Here is an 18245-nt window from a genome sequence, read left to right as displayed (position 1 = left end):
ATCAGGATGCTCCCATTTCTGGTGTCAGTGAAAGAAATGTTCAAGACTGTATTGAATTTATTAAAATGTTTATTTGAGCCACAGTGACAATTACCAAAAAAGGAAATATCAACAGTGTGAGAAAATGCTCCCGAAAACAGCAGTTTTGTCACCCATTTACTTAGAATCAAACTTGGAAGTCATATAAGATTTACCTGAAATATATTGGTGATACATTATGGAAATTGGACAAAGCAAAACAAGAAAATTTATGACTTCTATAACAAGTGAAAATAAGCACATACTACTTTTACATTGGAGGGTATGTAGTTAACAGTTACTTAACATAAAATAACATTAAGGGTTATTTTAACATTAAGGGGTTTTGTGGACTTTCCTCTGTTGCAGTGTTGGTGTCATGAGGGATCAGGGAAAAGGAAATTTTCCTGGCATTCCAAAGGTCTGTTATCAAAAAGACGGTAGACAGCCTGACCAGGCGGTGGCGCAGTGGATAGAGCGTCGGACTGGGATGCTGAGGACACAGGTTCGAGACCCCGAGGTTGCCAGCTTGAGCGCGGGCTCATCTGGTTTGAGCAATAGCCCACCAGCTTGAACCCAAGGTTGCTGGCTCCAGCAAGGGGTTACTTGGTCTGTTGAAGGCCCGCAGTCAAGGCACATATAAGAAAGCAATCAATGAACAACTAAGATGTTGCAACGCGCAATGAAAAACCAATGATTGATGCTTCTCATCTCTCTCCGTTCCTGTCTGTCTGTCCCTGTCTATCCCTCTCTCTGACTCACTCTCTGTCTCTGTAAAAAATAAATTAAAAAAAAAAAAAGACGGTAGTCAGTGTCAGTTAAGGTAAAAATGTACTATTTTCGGGGAAGATACTGGCCTAGGAAATGACAACCTACCATGAAAGTTTTAATTTCTGTCATTCTATATAGTTATTTTCAGCCTCCAAGTTTGTAAGGCTATGCAGGCTTCCACTGAAATTGTCTGGTTTAGTATATGGCCCGCCCTTATTCCTTTGGTCTACCCTGGCAGCAAATACAATCAATTAGGGAAGGTTATTCAAGGAGCGACACCTGCATGTGGGAATGTTTGGAGGAGCCACAGAGCTGAAAGTAGGTAGCACAGGTCTTCATTCTTTGTTTTTAAAACAAGGATTCTGGAATCAAAAATCAGACCTGATAATTGTCCAATGATAACTTAGTCTTTTGTTGTGGAGATAATGGGGACTTTGCACTGGATGAAGTAGTTAGTCTCTCCTGGGTTTAAGAGGCTTCTTGTACCTGAATAGTGTAGACCAGGGGTCCCCAAACTTTTTACACTGGGGTCAGTTCACTGTCCCTCAGACCATTGGACGGCCGCACTATAAAAAAAATATGAACAAATCCCTATGCTCACTGCACATATCTTATTTTAAAGTAAAGAAACAAAACAGGAACAAATACAATATTTAAAATAAAGAACAAGTAAATTTAAATCAACAAACTGACCAGTATTTCAATGGGAACTATGGGCCTGCTTTTGGCTAATGAGATGGTCAATGTGCTCCTCTCACTGACCACCAATGAAAGAGGTGCCCCTTCCGGAAGTGCGGCAGGGGCTGGATAAATGGCCTCAGGGGCCGTAGTTTGGGAACCCCTGGTGTAGACAGATTGTGGGTTAAGAGAAGTGGCAAAGAGCCCAGGACTAGGTGAGTGCTGTAATCCAGAGAAGTGATGCTTGACTAGACTTGTGGCCATGGAGGTAGAAAGAAATGTTAATTTTTCCCCCCCATTTACTTATTTTTTTTATACAGAGAGAATCAGAGGGAGAGAGGAAGGGAGAGAGATGTGAAGGGTCAACTCATTGTTTCAGGACTTTACTAGTTCATTGATCACTTTTTATATGTGTGCCTTAGCTGGGAGGTACCAAGAGAGTCATTGAACTCTTGCTCAAGCCTGTGAACTGGGCTCAAGCTAATGCCCTTGGGATTCAATCCAGTGACCATGGGATCATGTCAATGATACCAAGCTCAAGCTCAGAATTGGTGTTCAAGCTAGTGAGCCTGTGTTCAAGTAGATGAACCAGCGCTCAAGCTGGCAACCTCATAGTTTAAAACCTGGGACCTCAACATTCCTGGTCGATGATACTCTATCCACCGCACCAGCACCGGTCAGCTTATTGGTTCATTTTATAACAAGAACTTAGGAGAGTTTCAGATTTGCAGCTGTTGGACATAAAAGGAGGAGTTGAAGATGACCCAAGGATTCTTGCTATTAGGAGCCAGAATTTTGGAGGATGCATCAACTGGTCTGGGGAAGTTAATTTAATTTTCTTTGTCAATATTATAAGATTTTTTTGGTTAACAGTTTTATAAGTTTGAAAGAAGAGTGAGTGGAGCCATCAGGTTGGCAGCTGAACACATAGGCCTGGATATTTGGGGAGTGTTCGGCATGGAGACATAGAAGAGTGGTAGCCCTTTTGTGCACTAGGGTAGTGCTGTGAATGACCAGGGGGCTACAGCAGAGCGAGTGACCCCTTGTTCAAGCCAGCGACTTAGGGCTCAAGCCAGCGATCTTAGGCTTTCAGCCAATGACAATTGGGCTCAAGCCAGTGTCCATGAGGTCATGTCTATGATCTCAAGCTCAAGCCAGCGACCCCATGCTCAAGCTAGGTGAGACTGTGTTCAAGCCAGCAACCTCAGGGTTTCTAACCTGGGTTGTGTGTGTCCCAGGCCACCACTCTATCCCCTGTGCCACTGCCTGGTCAGATGTGGGGGTAAGATTTCTATGTATTATGATTGTGGGTTCTCAGAGATTCACTTGTATTACTTCTGTCCTGGATTCACCTGTATTACTTCTGGCAGATTGGTGTGACCTTTAGGGAATGTTGCCCTGTACTTCTCCAGGGAAGAATGGTGCCTCCTTGATGAGGCTCAGAGACACCTGTACCTGGATGTGATGCTGGAGAACTTTGCACTTATATCCTCACTGGGTAAGACCCTGACTCCCGAGGCACATTCTTGGGTGTGCCTGTGCCCCCTTTTACTCAGGCTGGTACCTTGCTTTTTCTATTTTAATCTCTAAGAGACCAAATGGGACTTACGCCCAGGCGCCAATGGAAAGCAGCAGCTGGACTCTGGGTCACCCTGATTCTTTTTCCAGGATCTTCATTGTTTCCCCACTGTGTCTAGCTTTTATAAAGTTACTCTCATTAAAAAAAAGACACAAATTTTTTTTAAAAGCCTGACAGGTGGTGGCACAGAGGATAGTGTCAAACTGGGATGCAGAGGACCCATGTTCAAAACCCTGGGGTTACCAGCTTGACTGCAGGCTTATCTGGATTGACAGTGGGCTCACCAGCTTGAGCACAGGATCAGTGTCTTGTGTGTGGGATCATAGACATGACCCCACGGTCACTGGATTGAGGGCAGGGTTACTGGCTTCAGTAAAAGTTCCCTGGCTCAGTTGGAACCCCTGTCAAGTCATATGAAGAAGCAATCAATAAACAAAGTCTGCAACTACGAGTCAATGCCTCTCAGTTCTCTTCCTTTCTTTGTATCTTATTCTCTCTCTGTCTGTCTCTGTGTCTGCCCTTTGATTAAAATTTTTTTATTTTGTTTCTATATGTAGCTTGGTAAGCTCTTTAAAATAATTTATTTAAAAAATGATTTATTTTAAAGTCTTTCTTTTTTGTGGCAGAGAATGAGAGAGGGCCAGATAGGTACAGACAGACAGGAAGGGAGAGAGATGAGAAGCATCAGTTCTTCACTGTAGCTCCTTTGTCTCCTTTTTGTTCATTGATTGCTTTTTCATATGTGCCTTGGCCAGGGATCTCCAGCTGAGCGGGTGACCCCTTACACAAGCCAGTTATCTCAGGCTTCAAGTCAGTAACATTTGGGACAGGCCTGCGACTGTGTGCTCAAGCTGGTGAGCCCCCACGCAGGATTGGTGAGCTCGCAATCAAGGCAGTGACCTTAGGGTTTCGAATGTGAGTCATGTGTGTCACAGGCCAATGCTCTTTCCATGTCACCACTGCCTGGTCAGGCACCCTGCCTTTCTACTTTGTGTTTTATCTTACACTTATATCTTTGTGTTGTTATGAGATCTTCAACCTTTGCTGACCTTTTAGTTCAAGCAGTAAATAACAGCCATTTACTCACGGTCTAACTCGCCTGTCTTGAAATTAATCCTATAGAATAGTGCCTAGCTGTGACAGATGGACATTTGTGATGAGGTTACTTCTGCTTATCAGGTCAACATGTGTTTCACCAAGGTTTTTTGTTGTTGTTGGTCAGGTTGCTGCTATGGAACAGATGACATGGAGAAACATATTGAAGAGAACATTTCTGTAGAAGTATCACAGGCAAAGAATCCTAATATAGCTTTGTCTTCCCAGTCAAGTCACCCATGTAAAAGTTGTGGAGCAGTCTTTTTTTTATTTATTTATTTTTTTTATTTTTCTGAAGCTGGAAACGGGGAGAGACAGTCAGACAGACTCCCGAATGCGCCCGACTGGGATCCACCCGGCACGCCCACCAGGGGCGATGCTCTGCCCACCAGGGGGTGATGCTCTGCCCATCCTGGGCGTTGCCATGTCACGACCAGAGCCACTCTAGCGCCTGAGGCAGAGGCCACAGAGCCATCCCCAGCGCCCGGGCCATCTTTGCTCCAATGGAGCCTTGGCTGCGGGAGGGGAAGAGAGAGACAGAGAGGAAAGCGCAGCAGAGGGGTGGAGAAGCAAATGGGCGCTTCTCCTGTGTGCCCTGGCCGGGAATGGAACCCGGGTCCTCCGCACGCTAGGCCGACGCTCTACCGCTGAGCCAACCGGCCAGGGCTGTGGAGCAGTCTTGAGAGACATTTTTCTCTTGGTCGATCAGCAGGGAACACAAAACTGCCGGAAACTGCTGATGTATGGGGCATGTTCAAAACAATTTTATTTCAGTTCGGAGGATGTCCAGAGCCAGGCTCAGCACGTGGAAAAGAAGCCTTTGAGAAGAGGTGTGCACAGCGTCTCACTTGTGAAGGGCTGTAATTTTGATGTGTCCCAGAAACCTTCTACTTGTGGGGAGGTTGGGCAGAGCATCCTTTCCAGCTCTGGACATCTTCAACAGCCAGCTTCTCACACCAGGGACAGGTCAAATGAAATGTCTACATCTTGGATGACTTCTCAAAAAAGAAAAAATTATTACAACCAGAAAGAATGTAAAAAAGCCACTGGGTGCTACAAGACACTTTTTCAGGTCAGTGTCCATAATGTAAGACAGGGTTTTGTGTGTCATGAATTTAAAAAATGTTTTACAAGAATCTTTGGCCTTCGTTATCACCAGAGCCTTCACACTGAACAGAGGCCTTATGAGTGTAGAGAATGTGCAAAATCCTTTATTAGAAAATCTATCCTTCGGCCCTGGCCGGTTGGCTCAGCGGTAGAGCGTCGGCCTGGCGTGCGGGGGACCCGGGTTCGATTCCCGGCCAGGGCACATAGGAGAAGCGCCCATTTGCTTCTCCACCTCCACCCCCTCCTTCCTCTCTGTCTCTCTCTTCCCCTCCCGCAGCCAAGGCTCCATTGGAGCAAAAATGGCTCAGGCGCTGGGGATGGCTCCTTGGCCTCTGCCCCAGGCGCTAGAGTGGCTCTGGTGGCCACAGAGCGACACCCCGGAGGGGCAGAGCATCGCCCCCTGGTGGGCAGAGCATCGCCCCTGGTGGGCGTGCCGGGTGGATCCCGGTCGGGCACATGCGGGAGTCTGTCTGATTGTCTCTCCCTGTTTCCAGCTTCAGAAAAATACAAAAAAAAAAAAAAAAGAAAATCTATCCTTTATTGTCGTGAGAGAGTTCACACAAGAAAAAGGTCTTATGGATGCAGTGAATGTGGAAAATCTTATTTCAGTAACTGTGCCCTTCGATTTCATCAGATTTCACATTGGAGAAAGGCCTATGAGTGCAGTGAATGTGGGAAATCCTTTTTCAGGATCTATGACCTTAGTAGTCATCAAGGAGTTCACACAGAAGAAAGGCCATATGGGTGCAGGGAATGTGGGAAGTTTTTTAAGGGGACACATGACCTTCATATTCATCAGAGAGTTCACAGTGGAGAAAGGCCTCACAAGTGCAGTGAATGTGGGATATCTTTTATCAGGCCCTCTCACCTTTCTTCTCATCAGCGCACTCACAAGGAAAAAGGGCCTCATCTGTGCTGTAAATGTGAAAAATATTTTACCTCTAAAAAATGGTCTTCTTCATGAGAGAATTCACATTGTAGAAAGGCCTTATGGGTGCAGTGAATGTGGGAAAACTTTTATCTCTAACACTGGTCTTTATTGTCATCAGAGAATTCACACTGGAGTGAGGCCATATGGGTGCAGTACATGTGGGAAATCGTATTTCTACAAGTTTCACCTAAGCACATGAGAGTTCACATTGGAGGACATTCTTAGATGGGTAGGAAATGTACAGTTTGATTTTTTTTAGTGACTGAGGTCCATGTGTATGTATTAAATGTCATACAGTCTAACAATAATGGTAGAGAGACTCCCCAAGACTTTTAGTTATGTGGGAATTATGTATGTCTTGTTTATGTTACATTTTCTAACCTTCACAAGGCTCTTGCCAGATTTATATCCTTGCAAATTTCAGTGTCGAGCTCTTTCACATATACTACCACCTAAGAGATCACCACACTTTACATCAGTCACCATCCTACTGTCTATGAGGAAGCTGACCATCCTTTGTTTTGCTGGAGGAAATTGGAAGCAGCCTGAGCCCTATGAGATCTGCATTTGCATCACTCTGGTTGGGGTGTGGATCTACAGTGTTGACCGCAAGGACCATCATGCGAGTTCAGACTGCAGCTTGCAGAAGGACTGCTTTTGCAGGATCCTGGTTTCCCTAGATACTTGTGATGAATATTTCCAGAATCAGTGTCACCTTTGCAAGAACTGTCATCTCCATGTCTCTTTGGTTTATGAAATAATGGAGGTGTTTTTGTTCAAGTTTTCTTTAATCTTGGATGTTCTATTTACTGTGCGGTGTAGGTTATAAGTAGATTTTGGCTCTAAAAGCAGTAAGAGATTAATAACTTTTACGGTGTCTCAAGCTTTCTTTGCCTGTGAAACAACAGTCTAGTGCTGAAATTAGCTCACCAGTTTTTGCTAAATTTTTGTTGCTGCCCACATCCTCCTAGGAAAGAGTGCAGGGCTGTCTGGTCCTCACGTGAAGTCTGGATGGTATGAGTTCTAGGTGACTCATTACTTTGAAGAAGGAGCAAGTGAGACAACCTAAAGCTTCCGGGGGTAGCATGAGTTATTATCACCTGGTATGTCAGTACTTTTGAAAGTTCTGCAAAGCGCCATGTGTATTAGTGTCTGCAATTCCATGGGTGATGGTCAGTGGCTGTAAGACCATTGGGGAAAACACAACTATTAGAAAATCAGTGGATTAGAGGAGACTTTAGCTAGCAAGGTAAAAATTGCCTCTTTAAACGTGAATCCAGACTGTTTCTGTGAAGAAGACTGCAGGTTCAGTGTGTACAGAAATCTGAGGATCACCAGGCATGTTTATCTTCTTTGTCCAAAGTCAGTGTAATTGAAAATAAACAAGTGTTTTGTGGCCTGACCTGTGCTGGTGCACTGGGTCAAGTGTCGAACTGGAACACTGAGGTCGCTGATTCAAAACCCTGGGCTGCCTGGTCAAGACATATGTGAGTTGATGCTTCATGCTTCTCCCCACCCTTTTTTTCTCTCTCTCTCTTCCCTATAAAAAAGGAATAAATAAAGTCTGAAAAAAAGATGTTTTGTGAATGTCTGTACCCTCTCAGATGTTCACCTAAGACCACTGGTGCTTACGCAGGAAATGAAAGGTAAAGAAAAGCAGTATCTACACTCCTGGCTGTGACTTGAGACTCAGCCATCATTCCTGTTGATTTGAAGGAAAGTCCTTGATTATTTGGTATATTTGATGTCAATGAAGAAAGTCTGTCTCCCAAAGGACATGAGAATTTTGATTCAGTATAAAGTTGCCAAATATTTTCAAAATGTTGGACATGGAGATTTTATTTTGAACCATTTTTCAAAAGTTTTATTTAGTAAACAATGTATTTGAAGTGCAGCCTTTGGCATATGTAGGAACTGAAACTCAACACAGTCAGATGCTGACCAGAGTTGTCATTGGATTTTTATTTTTTTATTTTTTAATTAATTTATTTATTTATTTTGTCACAGTGACAGAGTCAGAGAGAGGGACAGACAGGAACGGAGAGAGATGAGAAGCACCAGTTCCTGGCTGCGGCACCCTAGCTGTCTGTTGATTGCTCTCCCACATGTGCCCCGACCAGGATGGGGGGGATGGAGTTGGCTACAGCAGACTGAGTGACCCCCCCACCGCCTGAGCCAGTGACCCCGGGCTAAAGCTGGTGAGCTCCGCTCAAACCAGACGAGCCTGCACTCAAGCTGGGGACCTCGGAGTCTCGAACCCGAGTCCTCCACATCCCAGTCCGATGCTCCAACCACAGCGCCACCGCCCAGTCAGGCTGTCACTGGATTTTTTTAAAAAATTGTTTTATAATCTTTCTTTTCCTGTCCTTCCCTTCCCAGCCTATTAAGTAACCACTGGTTTACTTTCTATTTTAATAGATCTTTGCATTTTCTAGAGTTTATATGATGGGAATAATAGTCATTCTCCTGCTTTCATTTGTGTTGTATAAATACTTAAGGTTTGATTAATGTTATATTAGTTGCTCATCTTGTTTTGGATGATAAGTTTTTTTTTATTATTATATCACCACTTCTTTATCCATTTATTTGTTCATGACATTTGCTTTTTTCTTTTTGGTAATTTCTTATTTTGGAATATGAAAATAAAGCTGGTACAAAAATTTGTGTGTAATTCTTCATATCAATATATGTTTCATTTACATTTTTCTATATGTCAGTGTAGAGTCTCAGTCATCAGCTAGGTCAACACTTTTTTAACTTTTATTGATTTTAATTTATTGTGTTCACATAGATTCAAGTGTCCCACAGAATACATCCCCCCCTGTGTTCCCCTCAACATCTCCTTTGCCACCCTCCCCCAACACCCTCCCCCTTCCCTCCAGGATTTTCTTTTCTGCTCTCTGTAATGCTGTGTTATGTATATATAATTTCACCAATCTCTTTCCCTTCTCTAATCCCATCCTCTCATCCCCCTTGCCTCTGTCTGCTTTTCCTCTGGTCCCTTTGATCTTGCCTCTGCCTCTATTCTGTTCCTCATTTCACATTGTTTATTAGATTCCTCAAATGAGTAAGATTATATGATATTTTTCTTTCTCTGTCTGGCTTATTTCACATAACATAATAGTTTTCAGGACCATCTATGTTGCATGAAAGGTAAGATTATCTTTTTCACTGACACATAATATTCCATTGTGTATATCAGGGGTCTCAAACTCAACTCAGCATGTGGGCCGCAGAGCAAGATCACAGCCGTTCAGCAGGCCTCACTAGGTCTACAAAAGGCAACTGTTACGCAACACTTTTCTCACTGCAGTTGAAAACAAAAAAAAATCAGTACAACAAGCACAATCGTACATGCAGTTTACTCAGTGTCACAAAACGACCAGAAACTGTAGTTCGCATCACAACTGCTGTTAACTAAGCTAATATCTAGCTAGGATGCTAGAGAAATGAAAAATACAGGTAGGCTCCTAGGCTTACTTAATTTTATCCAAAATATTCTGAACTTTGTGGATTAGTCTGCGGGCCGCACAAAATTGTTCGGCGGGCCGCGAGTTTGAGACCCCTGGTGTATATGTAACCATAGCTTTTTAATCTGCTCCTCCACTGACAGACACTTGGACTGTTTCCAGATCTTGGCTATTGTAAACAATGCTGTCATAAACATGGGGGTGCATTTCTTCTTTTGAATCATTGATTTGGTATTCTTAGGATATATTCCTAAATGTGAGATGGCTGGGTCAAAAGGCAGTTTGATTTTTTATTTGTTTAGGAATCTCCGTACTGTTTTCCACAGTGGCTGCACCAGTCTGCGTTCCCACCAGCAGTGCAGGAGGGTTCTCTTTTCTCCACATCCTCGCCAGCGCTTATTATTTGTTGCTTTCTTAATGAGCACCATTCTGACTGGTGTGAGGTGGTAGCTCATTATGGTTTTAACATGCATTTCTCCAGTGATTAGTGATGTTGAACATTTTTTCATCTGCCTATTGGCCATCTGTATGTCCTCTTTGTAGAATTATCTATTCATTTCTTTTGCCCATTTTTGATTGGATTGTTTATCTTCCTGGTGTTGAGTTTTACAAGTTCTTTATAGATTTTGGTTATTAACCCCTTATCAAACATATTGTTGAATATGTTCTCCCATTGTGTGGTTTGTCTTTTTATTTTGTTCATATTGTCTTTAGCTGTGCAAAAGCTTTTTAGTTTGATACAGTCCCATTGTTCATCCTGTCCTTTATTTGGCTTGCCCATGGAGATAAATCAGCAAATATATTGCTGTGAGAGATGTCAGAGAGTTTACTGCCTATGTTTTCTTCCAAGGTGATTATGGTTTCACGACTTATATTTATGTCTTTTATTCATTTTTGTTTTGGACCGTAAATGGCAAAAAGCCTTTGTAGATTCGGGGCTTAGCAAAAGGCTAAGTTCTCTCCCCTCCACCTCCATATTGGCTATGATGCTGAGTATTTGCACCCATTTCACTTGCTTGCTTAAGTTGCTGGAAGCAATTTACATGCCCTTCTTCTTTCTCTTTGTTCATTCAGATGTTGGTTGATTTCACTTATGTGGTGGGGGCATTCCTGTTTATGCCTTGGGAGAGTTCCTGTTTTAGCCTTGGATGTGTAACTTTGTATCAAGGACTTTCTTGATTTGCATATGGCTATATAATAAAGCAAACTGGGGCTATAGGGCACTCCGATATTGCCATCAGCATTTGAAGAGTCCTCCCGGTCCCATTTTTTCTTAATAAGTGTGTTTCCTTAATTCTGCACCGTTATTAGGAGCCATGTTGTCCACGGCACATTTTGAGTTTATATTTTGTGAAAGGTGTAACTTTCTGGTCTAGTTTCATTTTTTTTTTGCGGGTAGCTGTCCAATTTTCCCAACACCATTATTTAAAGAGACTGTCTTTACTCCATTGTATGCTCTTACATTTTTTGTCAAATATCAATTGTTCATAAAGGTGTAGGGTTTTTTTCTGCATTCTCTGTTCTGTTCCATTGATCTATATGTCTGTTCATATGCCAGTACCAAGCTGTTTTGCGTACAATGAATGGCCTTGTAGTATAACTTGATATCAGGAAGTGTGATACCACCCACTTTATTCTTTTTCAAGACTGCTGAGGCTATTTGTGTTCTTTTTGGTTCCATATAAATTTTTGGAATATTTGTTCTATATCTTTGAAGTATGCCATTGGTATTTTAATAGGAATTGCATTGAATTTGTAAATTGCTTTGGGTAATATAGGCGTTTTAATGATGTTTATTCTTCCTATTCATGAACATGGTATATGCTTCCTCTAGTTTGTATCTTCCTTGATTTTTTAAATCAATGTTTTATAATTTTTCGAGTACAAGTCTTTAACCTCCTTGATGAAATTTACTCCTGGGTACTTTATTTATTTACCATTATGTAGTGTAGTGACTTTCTTTATTCATTACCATAGCTTTTGTTTTAAAGTCTATTTTGTCAGATATAAGTATTGCTACCTCAGCATTTTTTAATTTCCATTTGCATAAAATATTTTTTCCATCCATTTACTTTCAATCTATGTGTATCTTTTGTTTTGAGGTAGGTCTCTTATAGACAGTATATGTATGGTTCTGTTTTCTTATCCATGTAGCTATCTTTTGTCTTTTGATTGGAGCATTTAATCCATTTACATTTAAGATTATCGATATGTAGCTCTTTATTGTCATTTTATTCTATAAATCTACATTTCTCTTTTACTAGATATTTTTTCCCTTTGTTCTGTTTACAGCAAGCCCCTTAACATTTCTTGCAGCATTGGTTTGGTTATAATGAATTCCTTGAGGGTTTTGGGGTTTTTTTGTTTTTTTGTTTGTTTGTTTGTTTTGTCTGGGAAGCTTTTTTTTTCTCCTTCAATTTGGAATGATAGCTTTGCTGGATAAATAAGTCTTGGTTGTAGGTTCTTGTTTTGCAATACTTTGAATATTTCTTGCCCTTCCCTTCTGGCCTTAAGTGTTTCTGTGGAAAAGTTGGATGTCATCTTTATGAGGGCTCCTTTGTAGGTGATTGACTGCTTTTCTCTTGCAACTTTTAATATTTTTTCTTTATCTCTTAGCTTTGGTATTTTAATTATGATGTGTCTTGGTGTAGGTCTCTTTGGGTTCCTCTTTAATGGGATTATCTTGTGCTTCTTAAACTTGTGTGACTTTTTCCTTCATCAGTTTAGGGAAGTTTTCAGCTATGATTTCTTTAATCAGGTTCTCTATTTCTTGTTCTTCTTCTTCTTCAGGAACCCCTATGATGCAAATGTTATTTCTCTTCATGTTGTCACAGAGCTCTCTTAGAGTTTCCTCAGACTTTTTGATTCTCTTTTGTTGTTGTTGTTTCTGTTCTGCTTCTCTACTTTTGTTTATCTTGTCCTCTAAATTGCTGATTCAATTCTCTGCTTCATCCAGCCTGCTTTTTATTCCTTCCAATGTAGTTTTCATTTCTGATATTGTGTTTGTTATTTCTGTCTGATTCTTTTTTATGATTTCAAAGTCCTTTTTTTTTTTAATATTCACGTATATCTTTTTTTTAAATTTTTTAAAATTTATTCATTTTAGAGAGGAGGGGGTGTGATAGAGAGAGAGAGAGAGAGAGAGAAGGGGGAGGAGCAGGAAGCATCAACTCCCATATGTGCCTTGACCAGGAAAGCCAGGGTTTTGAACCGGCAACCTCAGTGTTTCCAGGTTGACACTTTATCCACTGCGCCACCACAGGTCAGGCCTCAAAGTCCTTTTTGATGCTATCTCCTTGTTTAGGTGCTCATTATGTCTATATATTGTTGCTCTAAGATCCTTGAGAATCCTAACAATCATTATTCTAAACTCTACATCTGGTTTCTTGGTTATTTCCATTCATTTCAGTTCTTTTTCTGGGGATTTCTCTTGTAGATTCATTTGTATTGCATTTCTCTGCCTTCCCATTTTGTCTCTGTATAGACTACTTTGACTGTGCTGTTTGTGTAGCTAGCTGAGTATAGGGTTGGTGTTTTCTGCCACCAGCTTTCAGTTGTGTTGTTTCTAGATCATCTTGGGTTGGCCTCAGCTGTTGTTTATAATCTGCTGTGGGCTATTTGTCTGCTGCTACTGCTCTTTTTTCTATTTGTGTCAGCATTTTCTATGCCTTAGCTGGGTCAAGTGTGAGGACCCGTTCCTTCAGATAACACTCTAACTAGGGTTGTTAGGTCCTGAGCTGATGCTCTTCATATCTGGCCACTGGAAGTACCAGCCCTGGACCTCCCTAGCTGGAACTTGGTGCAGACCAGTGAGGGTCACTTGTTATGACTGGCCTTTAGCAACATTCTTGAAGCTACAGACAATCCAGAATTTGTGGTTGGCTCTGCTTGGCCCCAATAACATTGTAAATATCAGATGCACTCCTAGGATGACTTTTATCTACTCTTGGCCAGTGTGTGTGGCCTCTCTATTCCCAAGGTGTGGTCTTTCCATGCCTGCCACCGCTGATGCCTCCTCAGGTAACACCACCAATAGGATCGGTACATTAAAAAAAATCATTTCATAAGACATGTGGCCAGCATCTCACTTGCAAAGGGCCACAATTTCAATGTGTCCCAGACTTTTTTTTTACCTGCCAAGTGGTAGGACTGGACATCCTTACTGAATCAGAAAATCTCCAACAACAGGCTACTCATACCAGAAACAGGCCAGATGAAACATCAGGGTCTGGGGTGACTTTGCAAACAAGAAAAACTTATAATCAGAAAGTTCACACAGGAGAAAGACCCTATGAGTGCAGTAAATGTGGCAAATCCTTTTTTAGTAGCAGTGGCTTTTGTTATCATCAGAGAGTTTACACTGGAGAAAGATCTTATGAGTGCAGTGTATTTGGGAAATCTTTTTCCACAAGCACTGGCTTTCATTATCATCAGAAAATTTACACTGGAGAAAGGCCTTATGAGTGCAGTGAATGTGGGATATATTTTTTCAGGAACTCTAATGTTCATTGTCATCTGAAACTTCACAGTGGAGAAAAACCTTAAGACTGCAATGAGTGTGGGAAATGTTTTAAGGAGAAGGATCATTTGAATTGTCATCAGACAGTTCACACTGGTGAAAGACCTTATGTGTACCATGAATGAAAAATCTTTTATCTAGAAGTTCAACCTTCATTATCATCAGAGAGTTCACACTGGAAAAAGGCCTTATAAATGCAATAAATGTAGAAAATCTTTTTTCAGGAACTCTAACCTTACTTACCATCAGAAACTTCACAGAGGAGAAAGACCTTGCAGATGCAGTGAATGTGAAAAATGTTTTAAAAGAATCTCTGGCCTTCATTATCATTGGAATGTCCACAGTAGAGAAAGGCCTTATGAGTGCAGTGAGTGTGGAAAATATTTTAAGAAGTATCATTTGAATTCTCATCAGCCAGTTCACACTGGCAAAAGACCTTATGAGTGCCGCAAATGTGGAAAATCTTTTTTTTAGTAGTACTACCTTTCATTATCATCAGAAATATCACACTGGAGAAAGGCATTATGAGTGCAGCATATTTGGGAAATATTTTTCTACAAGCACTGGCATTCATTATCATCAGAGAATTCACACTGGAGAAAGGCCTTATGAGTGCAGTGAATGTGGGAAATCTTTTATCAAAAAGTCTAAACTTGACCTGACTGGGCGGTGGTGCAGTGGATAGAGCATTGGACTGGGATGTAGAGGACCCAGGTTCGAGACTCCGAGGTCACCAGCTTGAGCGCAGGCTCATCTGGTTTGAGCAAAAAGCCCACCAGCTTGAACCCAAAAGTCACTGGCTCCAGCAAGGGGTTACTTAGTCTGCTGAAGGCCCGCGATCAAGGCACATATGAGAAAGCAATCAATGAACAACTAAGGTATTGCCACACACAATGTAAAACTAATGATTGATGCTTCCCATCTCTCTCCATTCCTGTCTGTCCCTGTCTATTCCTCTCTCTAACTCACTCTCTGTCTCTGTAAAAAAAAAAAAAAGTCTAAACTTTATTATCATCAGATAATTTACACTAGGGTTGATTTGATTTTCTTGGTGAATGTTATAATATTTTTATTTAAACAGATTTAGAATTTGGTTCTTCATATTTGTCAGAGTGTTCACAAAGGAGAAAGGCCTTATGGGTGCAATGAATGTGGGAAATTTTTTACTGTAAACTATAAACTTTTTTTTTGTATTTTTCTGAAGCTGGAAACGGGGAGAGACAGTCAGACAGACTCCCGCATGCACCCCACCGGGATCCACCCAGCACGCTCACCAGGGGGCGACACTCTGCCCACCAGGGGGCAATGCTCTGCCCCTCCGGGGCGTCGCTCTGTTGCGACCAGAGCCACTCTAGCTCCTGGGGCAGAGGCCAAGGAGCCATCCCCAGCGCCTGGGCCATCCTTGCTCCAATGGAGCCTCACTGTGGGAGGGGAAGAGAGAGACAGAGAGGAAGGAGAGGGGGAGGGGTGGAGAAGCAGATGGGCGCTTCTCCTTTGTACCCTGGCTGGGAATCGAACCCAGGACTTCTGCACGCCAGGCCGACACTCTACCACTGAGCCAACCGGCCAGGGCCTCTAAACTTTTTTATCATCAGAAAGTTTACACTGGAGAAAGGCTTTATCAGTGCAGTGAATGTGAGAAATCTTTTTCCAGTAGCACTAGCCTTTGATATCATCTGGGAGTTCACAGAGGAGAAAGACCCTATGAGTGCAGTGAATGTAGGAAATCCTTTATCACAAAAACTGCTTTCCATTATCAGCAGAGAGTTCACACTGGATAAAGGCCCTTTGAGTGCAGTGAATGTGGGAAATCTTCTTCCATAGCAGTGGCCTTTGATATCAACAGGGAGCTCACACAGGAGAAAGACCCTATGAATTCAGTAAATGTAAGAAATCCTTTATCACAAAAACTTCCATTGTCATCAGAGAGTTCACACTGGAGAAAGGCCTTTTGAGTGCAGTAAATGTGAGAAATCTTTTTCCAGTGGAACTGGCCTTCAATATCATCAGAGAATTCACATTGGAGAAAGGCCATATGAGTGCAGTGAGTGTGGGAAATCTTTTCAATTCTCAACTCTCTAAGCACATGAGAGTTCACATTAGAGGACAATCTTAGAAATATCAGAAATTTACAGTCTTTTTTTTCTTTTTCTTTGATTAATTTTAATGGGGTGACATTGGTAAATCAGGGTACATTTGTTCAGAGAAAACATCTCTAGGTTATTTTGACATTTGATTAGGCTGCATTCCCATCGCCCAAAGTCCAATTGTCTTCCGTCACCTTCAAACTGATTTTCTGCCTGACCAGGTGGTGGCGCAGTGGATAGAGCATCGGACTGGGATGTGGAAGGACCCAGGTTCGAGACCCTGAGGTCGCCAGCTTGAGCACGGGCTCATCTAGCTTGAGCAAAGAGCTCACCAGCTTAGACCCAAGGTCGCTGGCTCCAGCAGGGGGTTACTCGGTCTGCTGAAGGCCCACGGTCAAGGCACATGTGAGAAAGCAATCAATGAACAACTAAGAAGTCGCAATGCTCAACGAGAAACTGATGATTGATGCTTCTCATCTCTCTCCGTTCCTGTCTGTCTGTCCCTGTCTATCTCTGCCTCTGTAAAAAAAACAAACTGATTTTCTTTGTGCCCCTCCCCTCCACCAAACCCATCCCTCTCCTCTGCCCTGCCCTGTAACCCCCACACTCTTGTCCATGTCTCTGAGTCTCATTTTTATGTCCCACCTGTGTATGGAATCATATAGTTTTTAGTTTTTATGATTTACTTATTTCGCTCAGTATAATGTTATCAAGGTCCATCCATGTTGTTGTAAATGATCCGATGTCATCATTTCTTATGGCTGAGTAGTATTCCATAGTATATATGTACCAAAGCTTTTTAATCCACTCGTCCACTGATGGACACTTGGACTGTTTCCAGATTTTCGCTATTATGAACAATGCTGCCATAAACATGGGGGTGCATTTCTTCTTTTCAAACAGTGCTATGGTGTTCCTGGGGCATATTCCTAACAGTGGTATAGCTGGGTCAAAAGGCAGTTCGATTTTTAATTTCTTCAGGAATCTCCATACTGTTTTCCACAGTGGCTGCACCAATCTGCATTCCCACCAGCAGTGCAGGAGGGGTCCCTTTTCTCCACATCCTCGCCAGCACTTACTCAGTGTTGTTTTGTTGATGAGCGCCATTCTGAGTGGTGTGAGATGATATCTCATTGTGGTTTTAATTTGCATTTCTCTAATGATTAGTGATGTTGAGCATTTTTTCATACGCCTATTGGCCATCTGTATGTCCTCTTTGGAGAAGTGTATATTCATTTCTTTTGCCCATTTTTGGATTGGATTGTTTGTCTTCATGGTATTAAGTTTTACAAGTTCTTTATAAATTTTGGTTATTAACCCCTCATCAGATGCATTGTCAATATATTCTCCCATTGTGTAGTTTGTCTTTTTATTCTGTTCTTATTGTCTTTAGCTGTGCAGAAGCTTTTTAGTTTGATAAAGTCCCATTTGGGCTTTTTTGCATTTTTCTGAAGCTGGAAACAGGGAGAGACAGTCAGACAGACTGCCGCATGCGCCCGACCGGGATCCACCCGGCACGCCCACCATGGGCGACGCTCTGCCCACCAGGGGGCGATGCTCTGCCCATCCTGGGCATCGCCATGTTGCGACCAGAGCCACTCCAGCGCCTGAGGCAGAGGCCACAGAGCCATCCCCAGCGCCCGGGCCATTTTGCTCCAATGGAGCCTTGGCTGTGGGAGGGGAAGAGAGAGACAGAGAGGAAGGCGCGGCGGAGGGGTGGAGAAGCAAATGGGCGCTTCTCCTGTGTGCCCTGGCCGGAAATCGAACCCGGGTCCTCCGCACGCTAGGCCGACGCTCTACTGCTGAGCCAACCAGCCAGGGCCCTTAAAGTCCCATTTGTTTATCCTGTCTTTTATTTCACTTGCCTGTGGAGACAAATCAGCAAATATATTGCTGCGAGAGATGTCAGAGAGCTTACTGCCTATGTTTTTTTCTAAGATGCTTATGGTTTTACAGCTTACATTTAAGTCTTTTATCCATTTTGAGTTTA

General features: G+C 42.4%; 1 protein-coding gene and 1 pseudogene across 1 annotated transcript; both read left to right on the top strand.

Moving 5' to 3' along the window:
• Positions 1-2632: 2632 nt before the first annotated feature.
• Positions 2633-6404, top strand: LOC136330105 (zinc finger protein 211-like). The gene is given in 7 exon segments (XM_066266626.1): positions 2633-2645; positions 2855-2965; positions 4269-4396; positions 4794-5403; positions 5743-6188; positions 6190-6364; positions 6367-6404. Coding segments are annotated over 7 exon segments (1521 nt in total).
• Positions 6405-13657: 7253 nt separating this feature from the next.
• LOC136330104 (zinc finger protein 551-like) lies at positions 13658-16123 on the top strand (annotated as a pseudogene).
• Positions 16124-18245: the final 2122 nt, after the last annotated feature.

This window comes from Saccopteryx bilineata, chromosome 3 (assembly GCF_036850765.1).
Source record: "Saccopteryx bilineata isolate mSacBil1 chromosome 3, mSacBil1_pri_phased_curated, whole genome shotgun sequence".
Classification (NCBI taxonomy): Eukaryota; Metazoa; Chordata; class Mammalia; order Chiroptera; family Emballonuridae; genus Saccopteryx; species Saccopteryx bilineata.
This window is presented reverse-complemented; position numbering and strand designations above follow the sequence as displayed.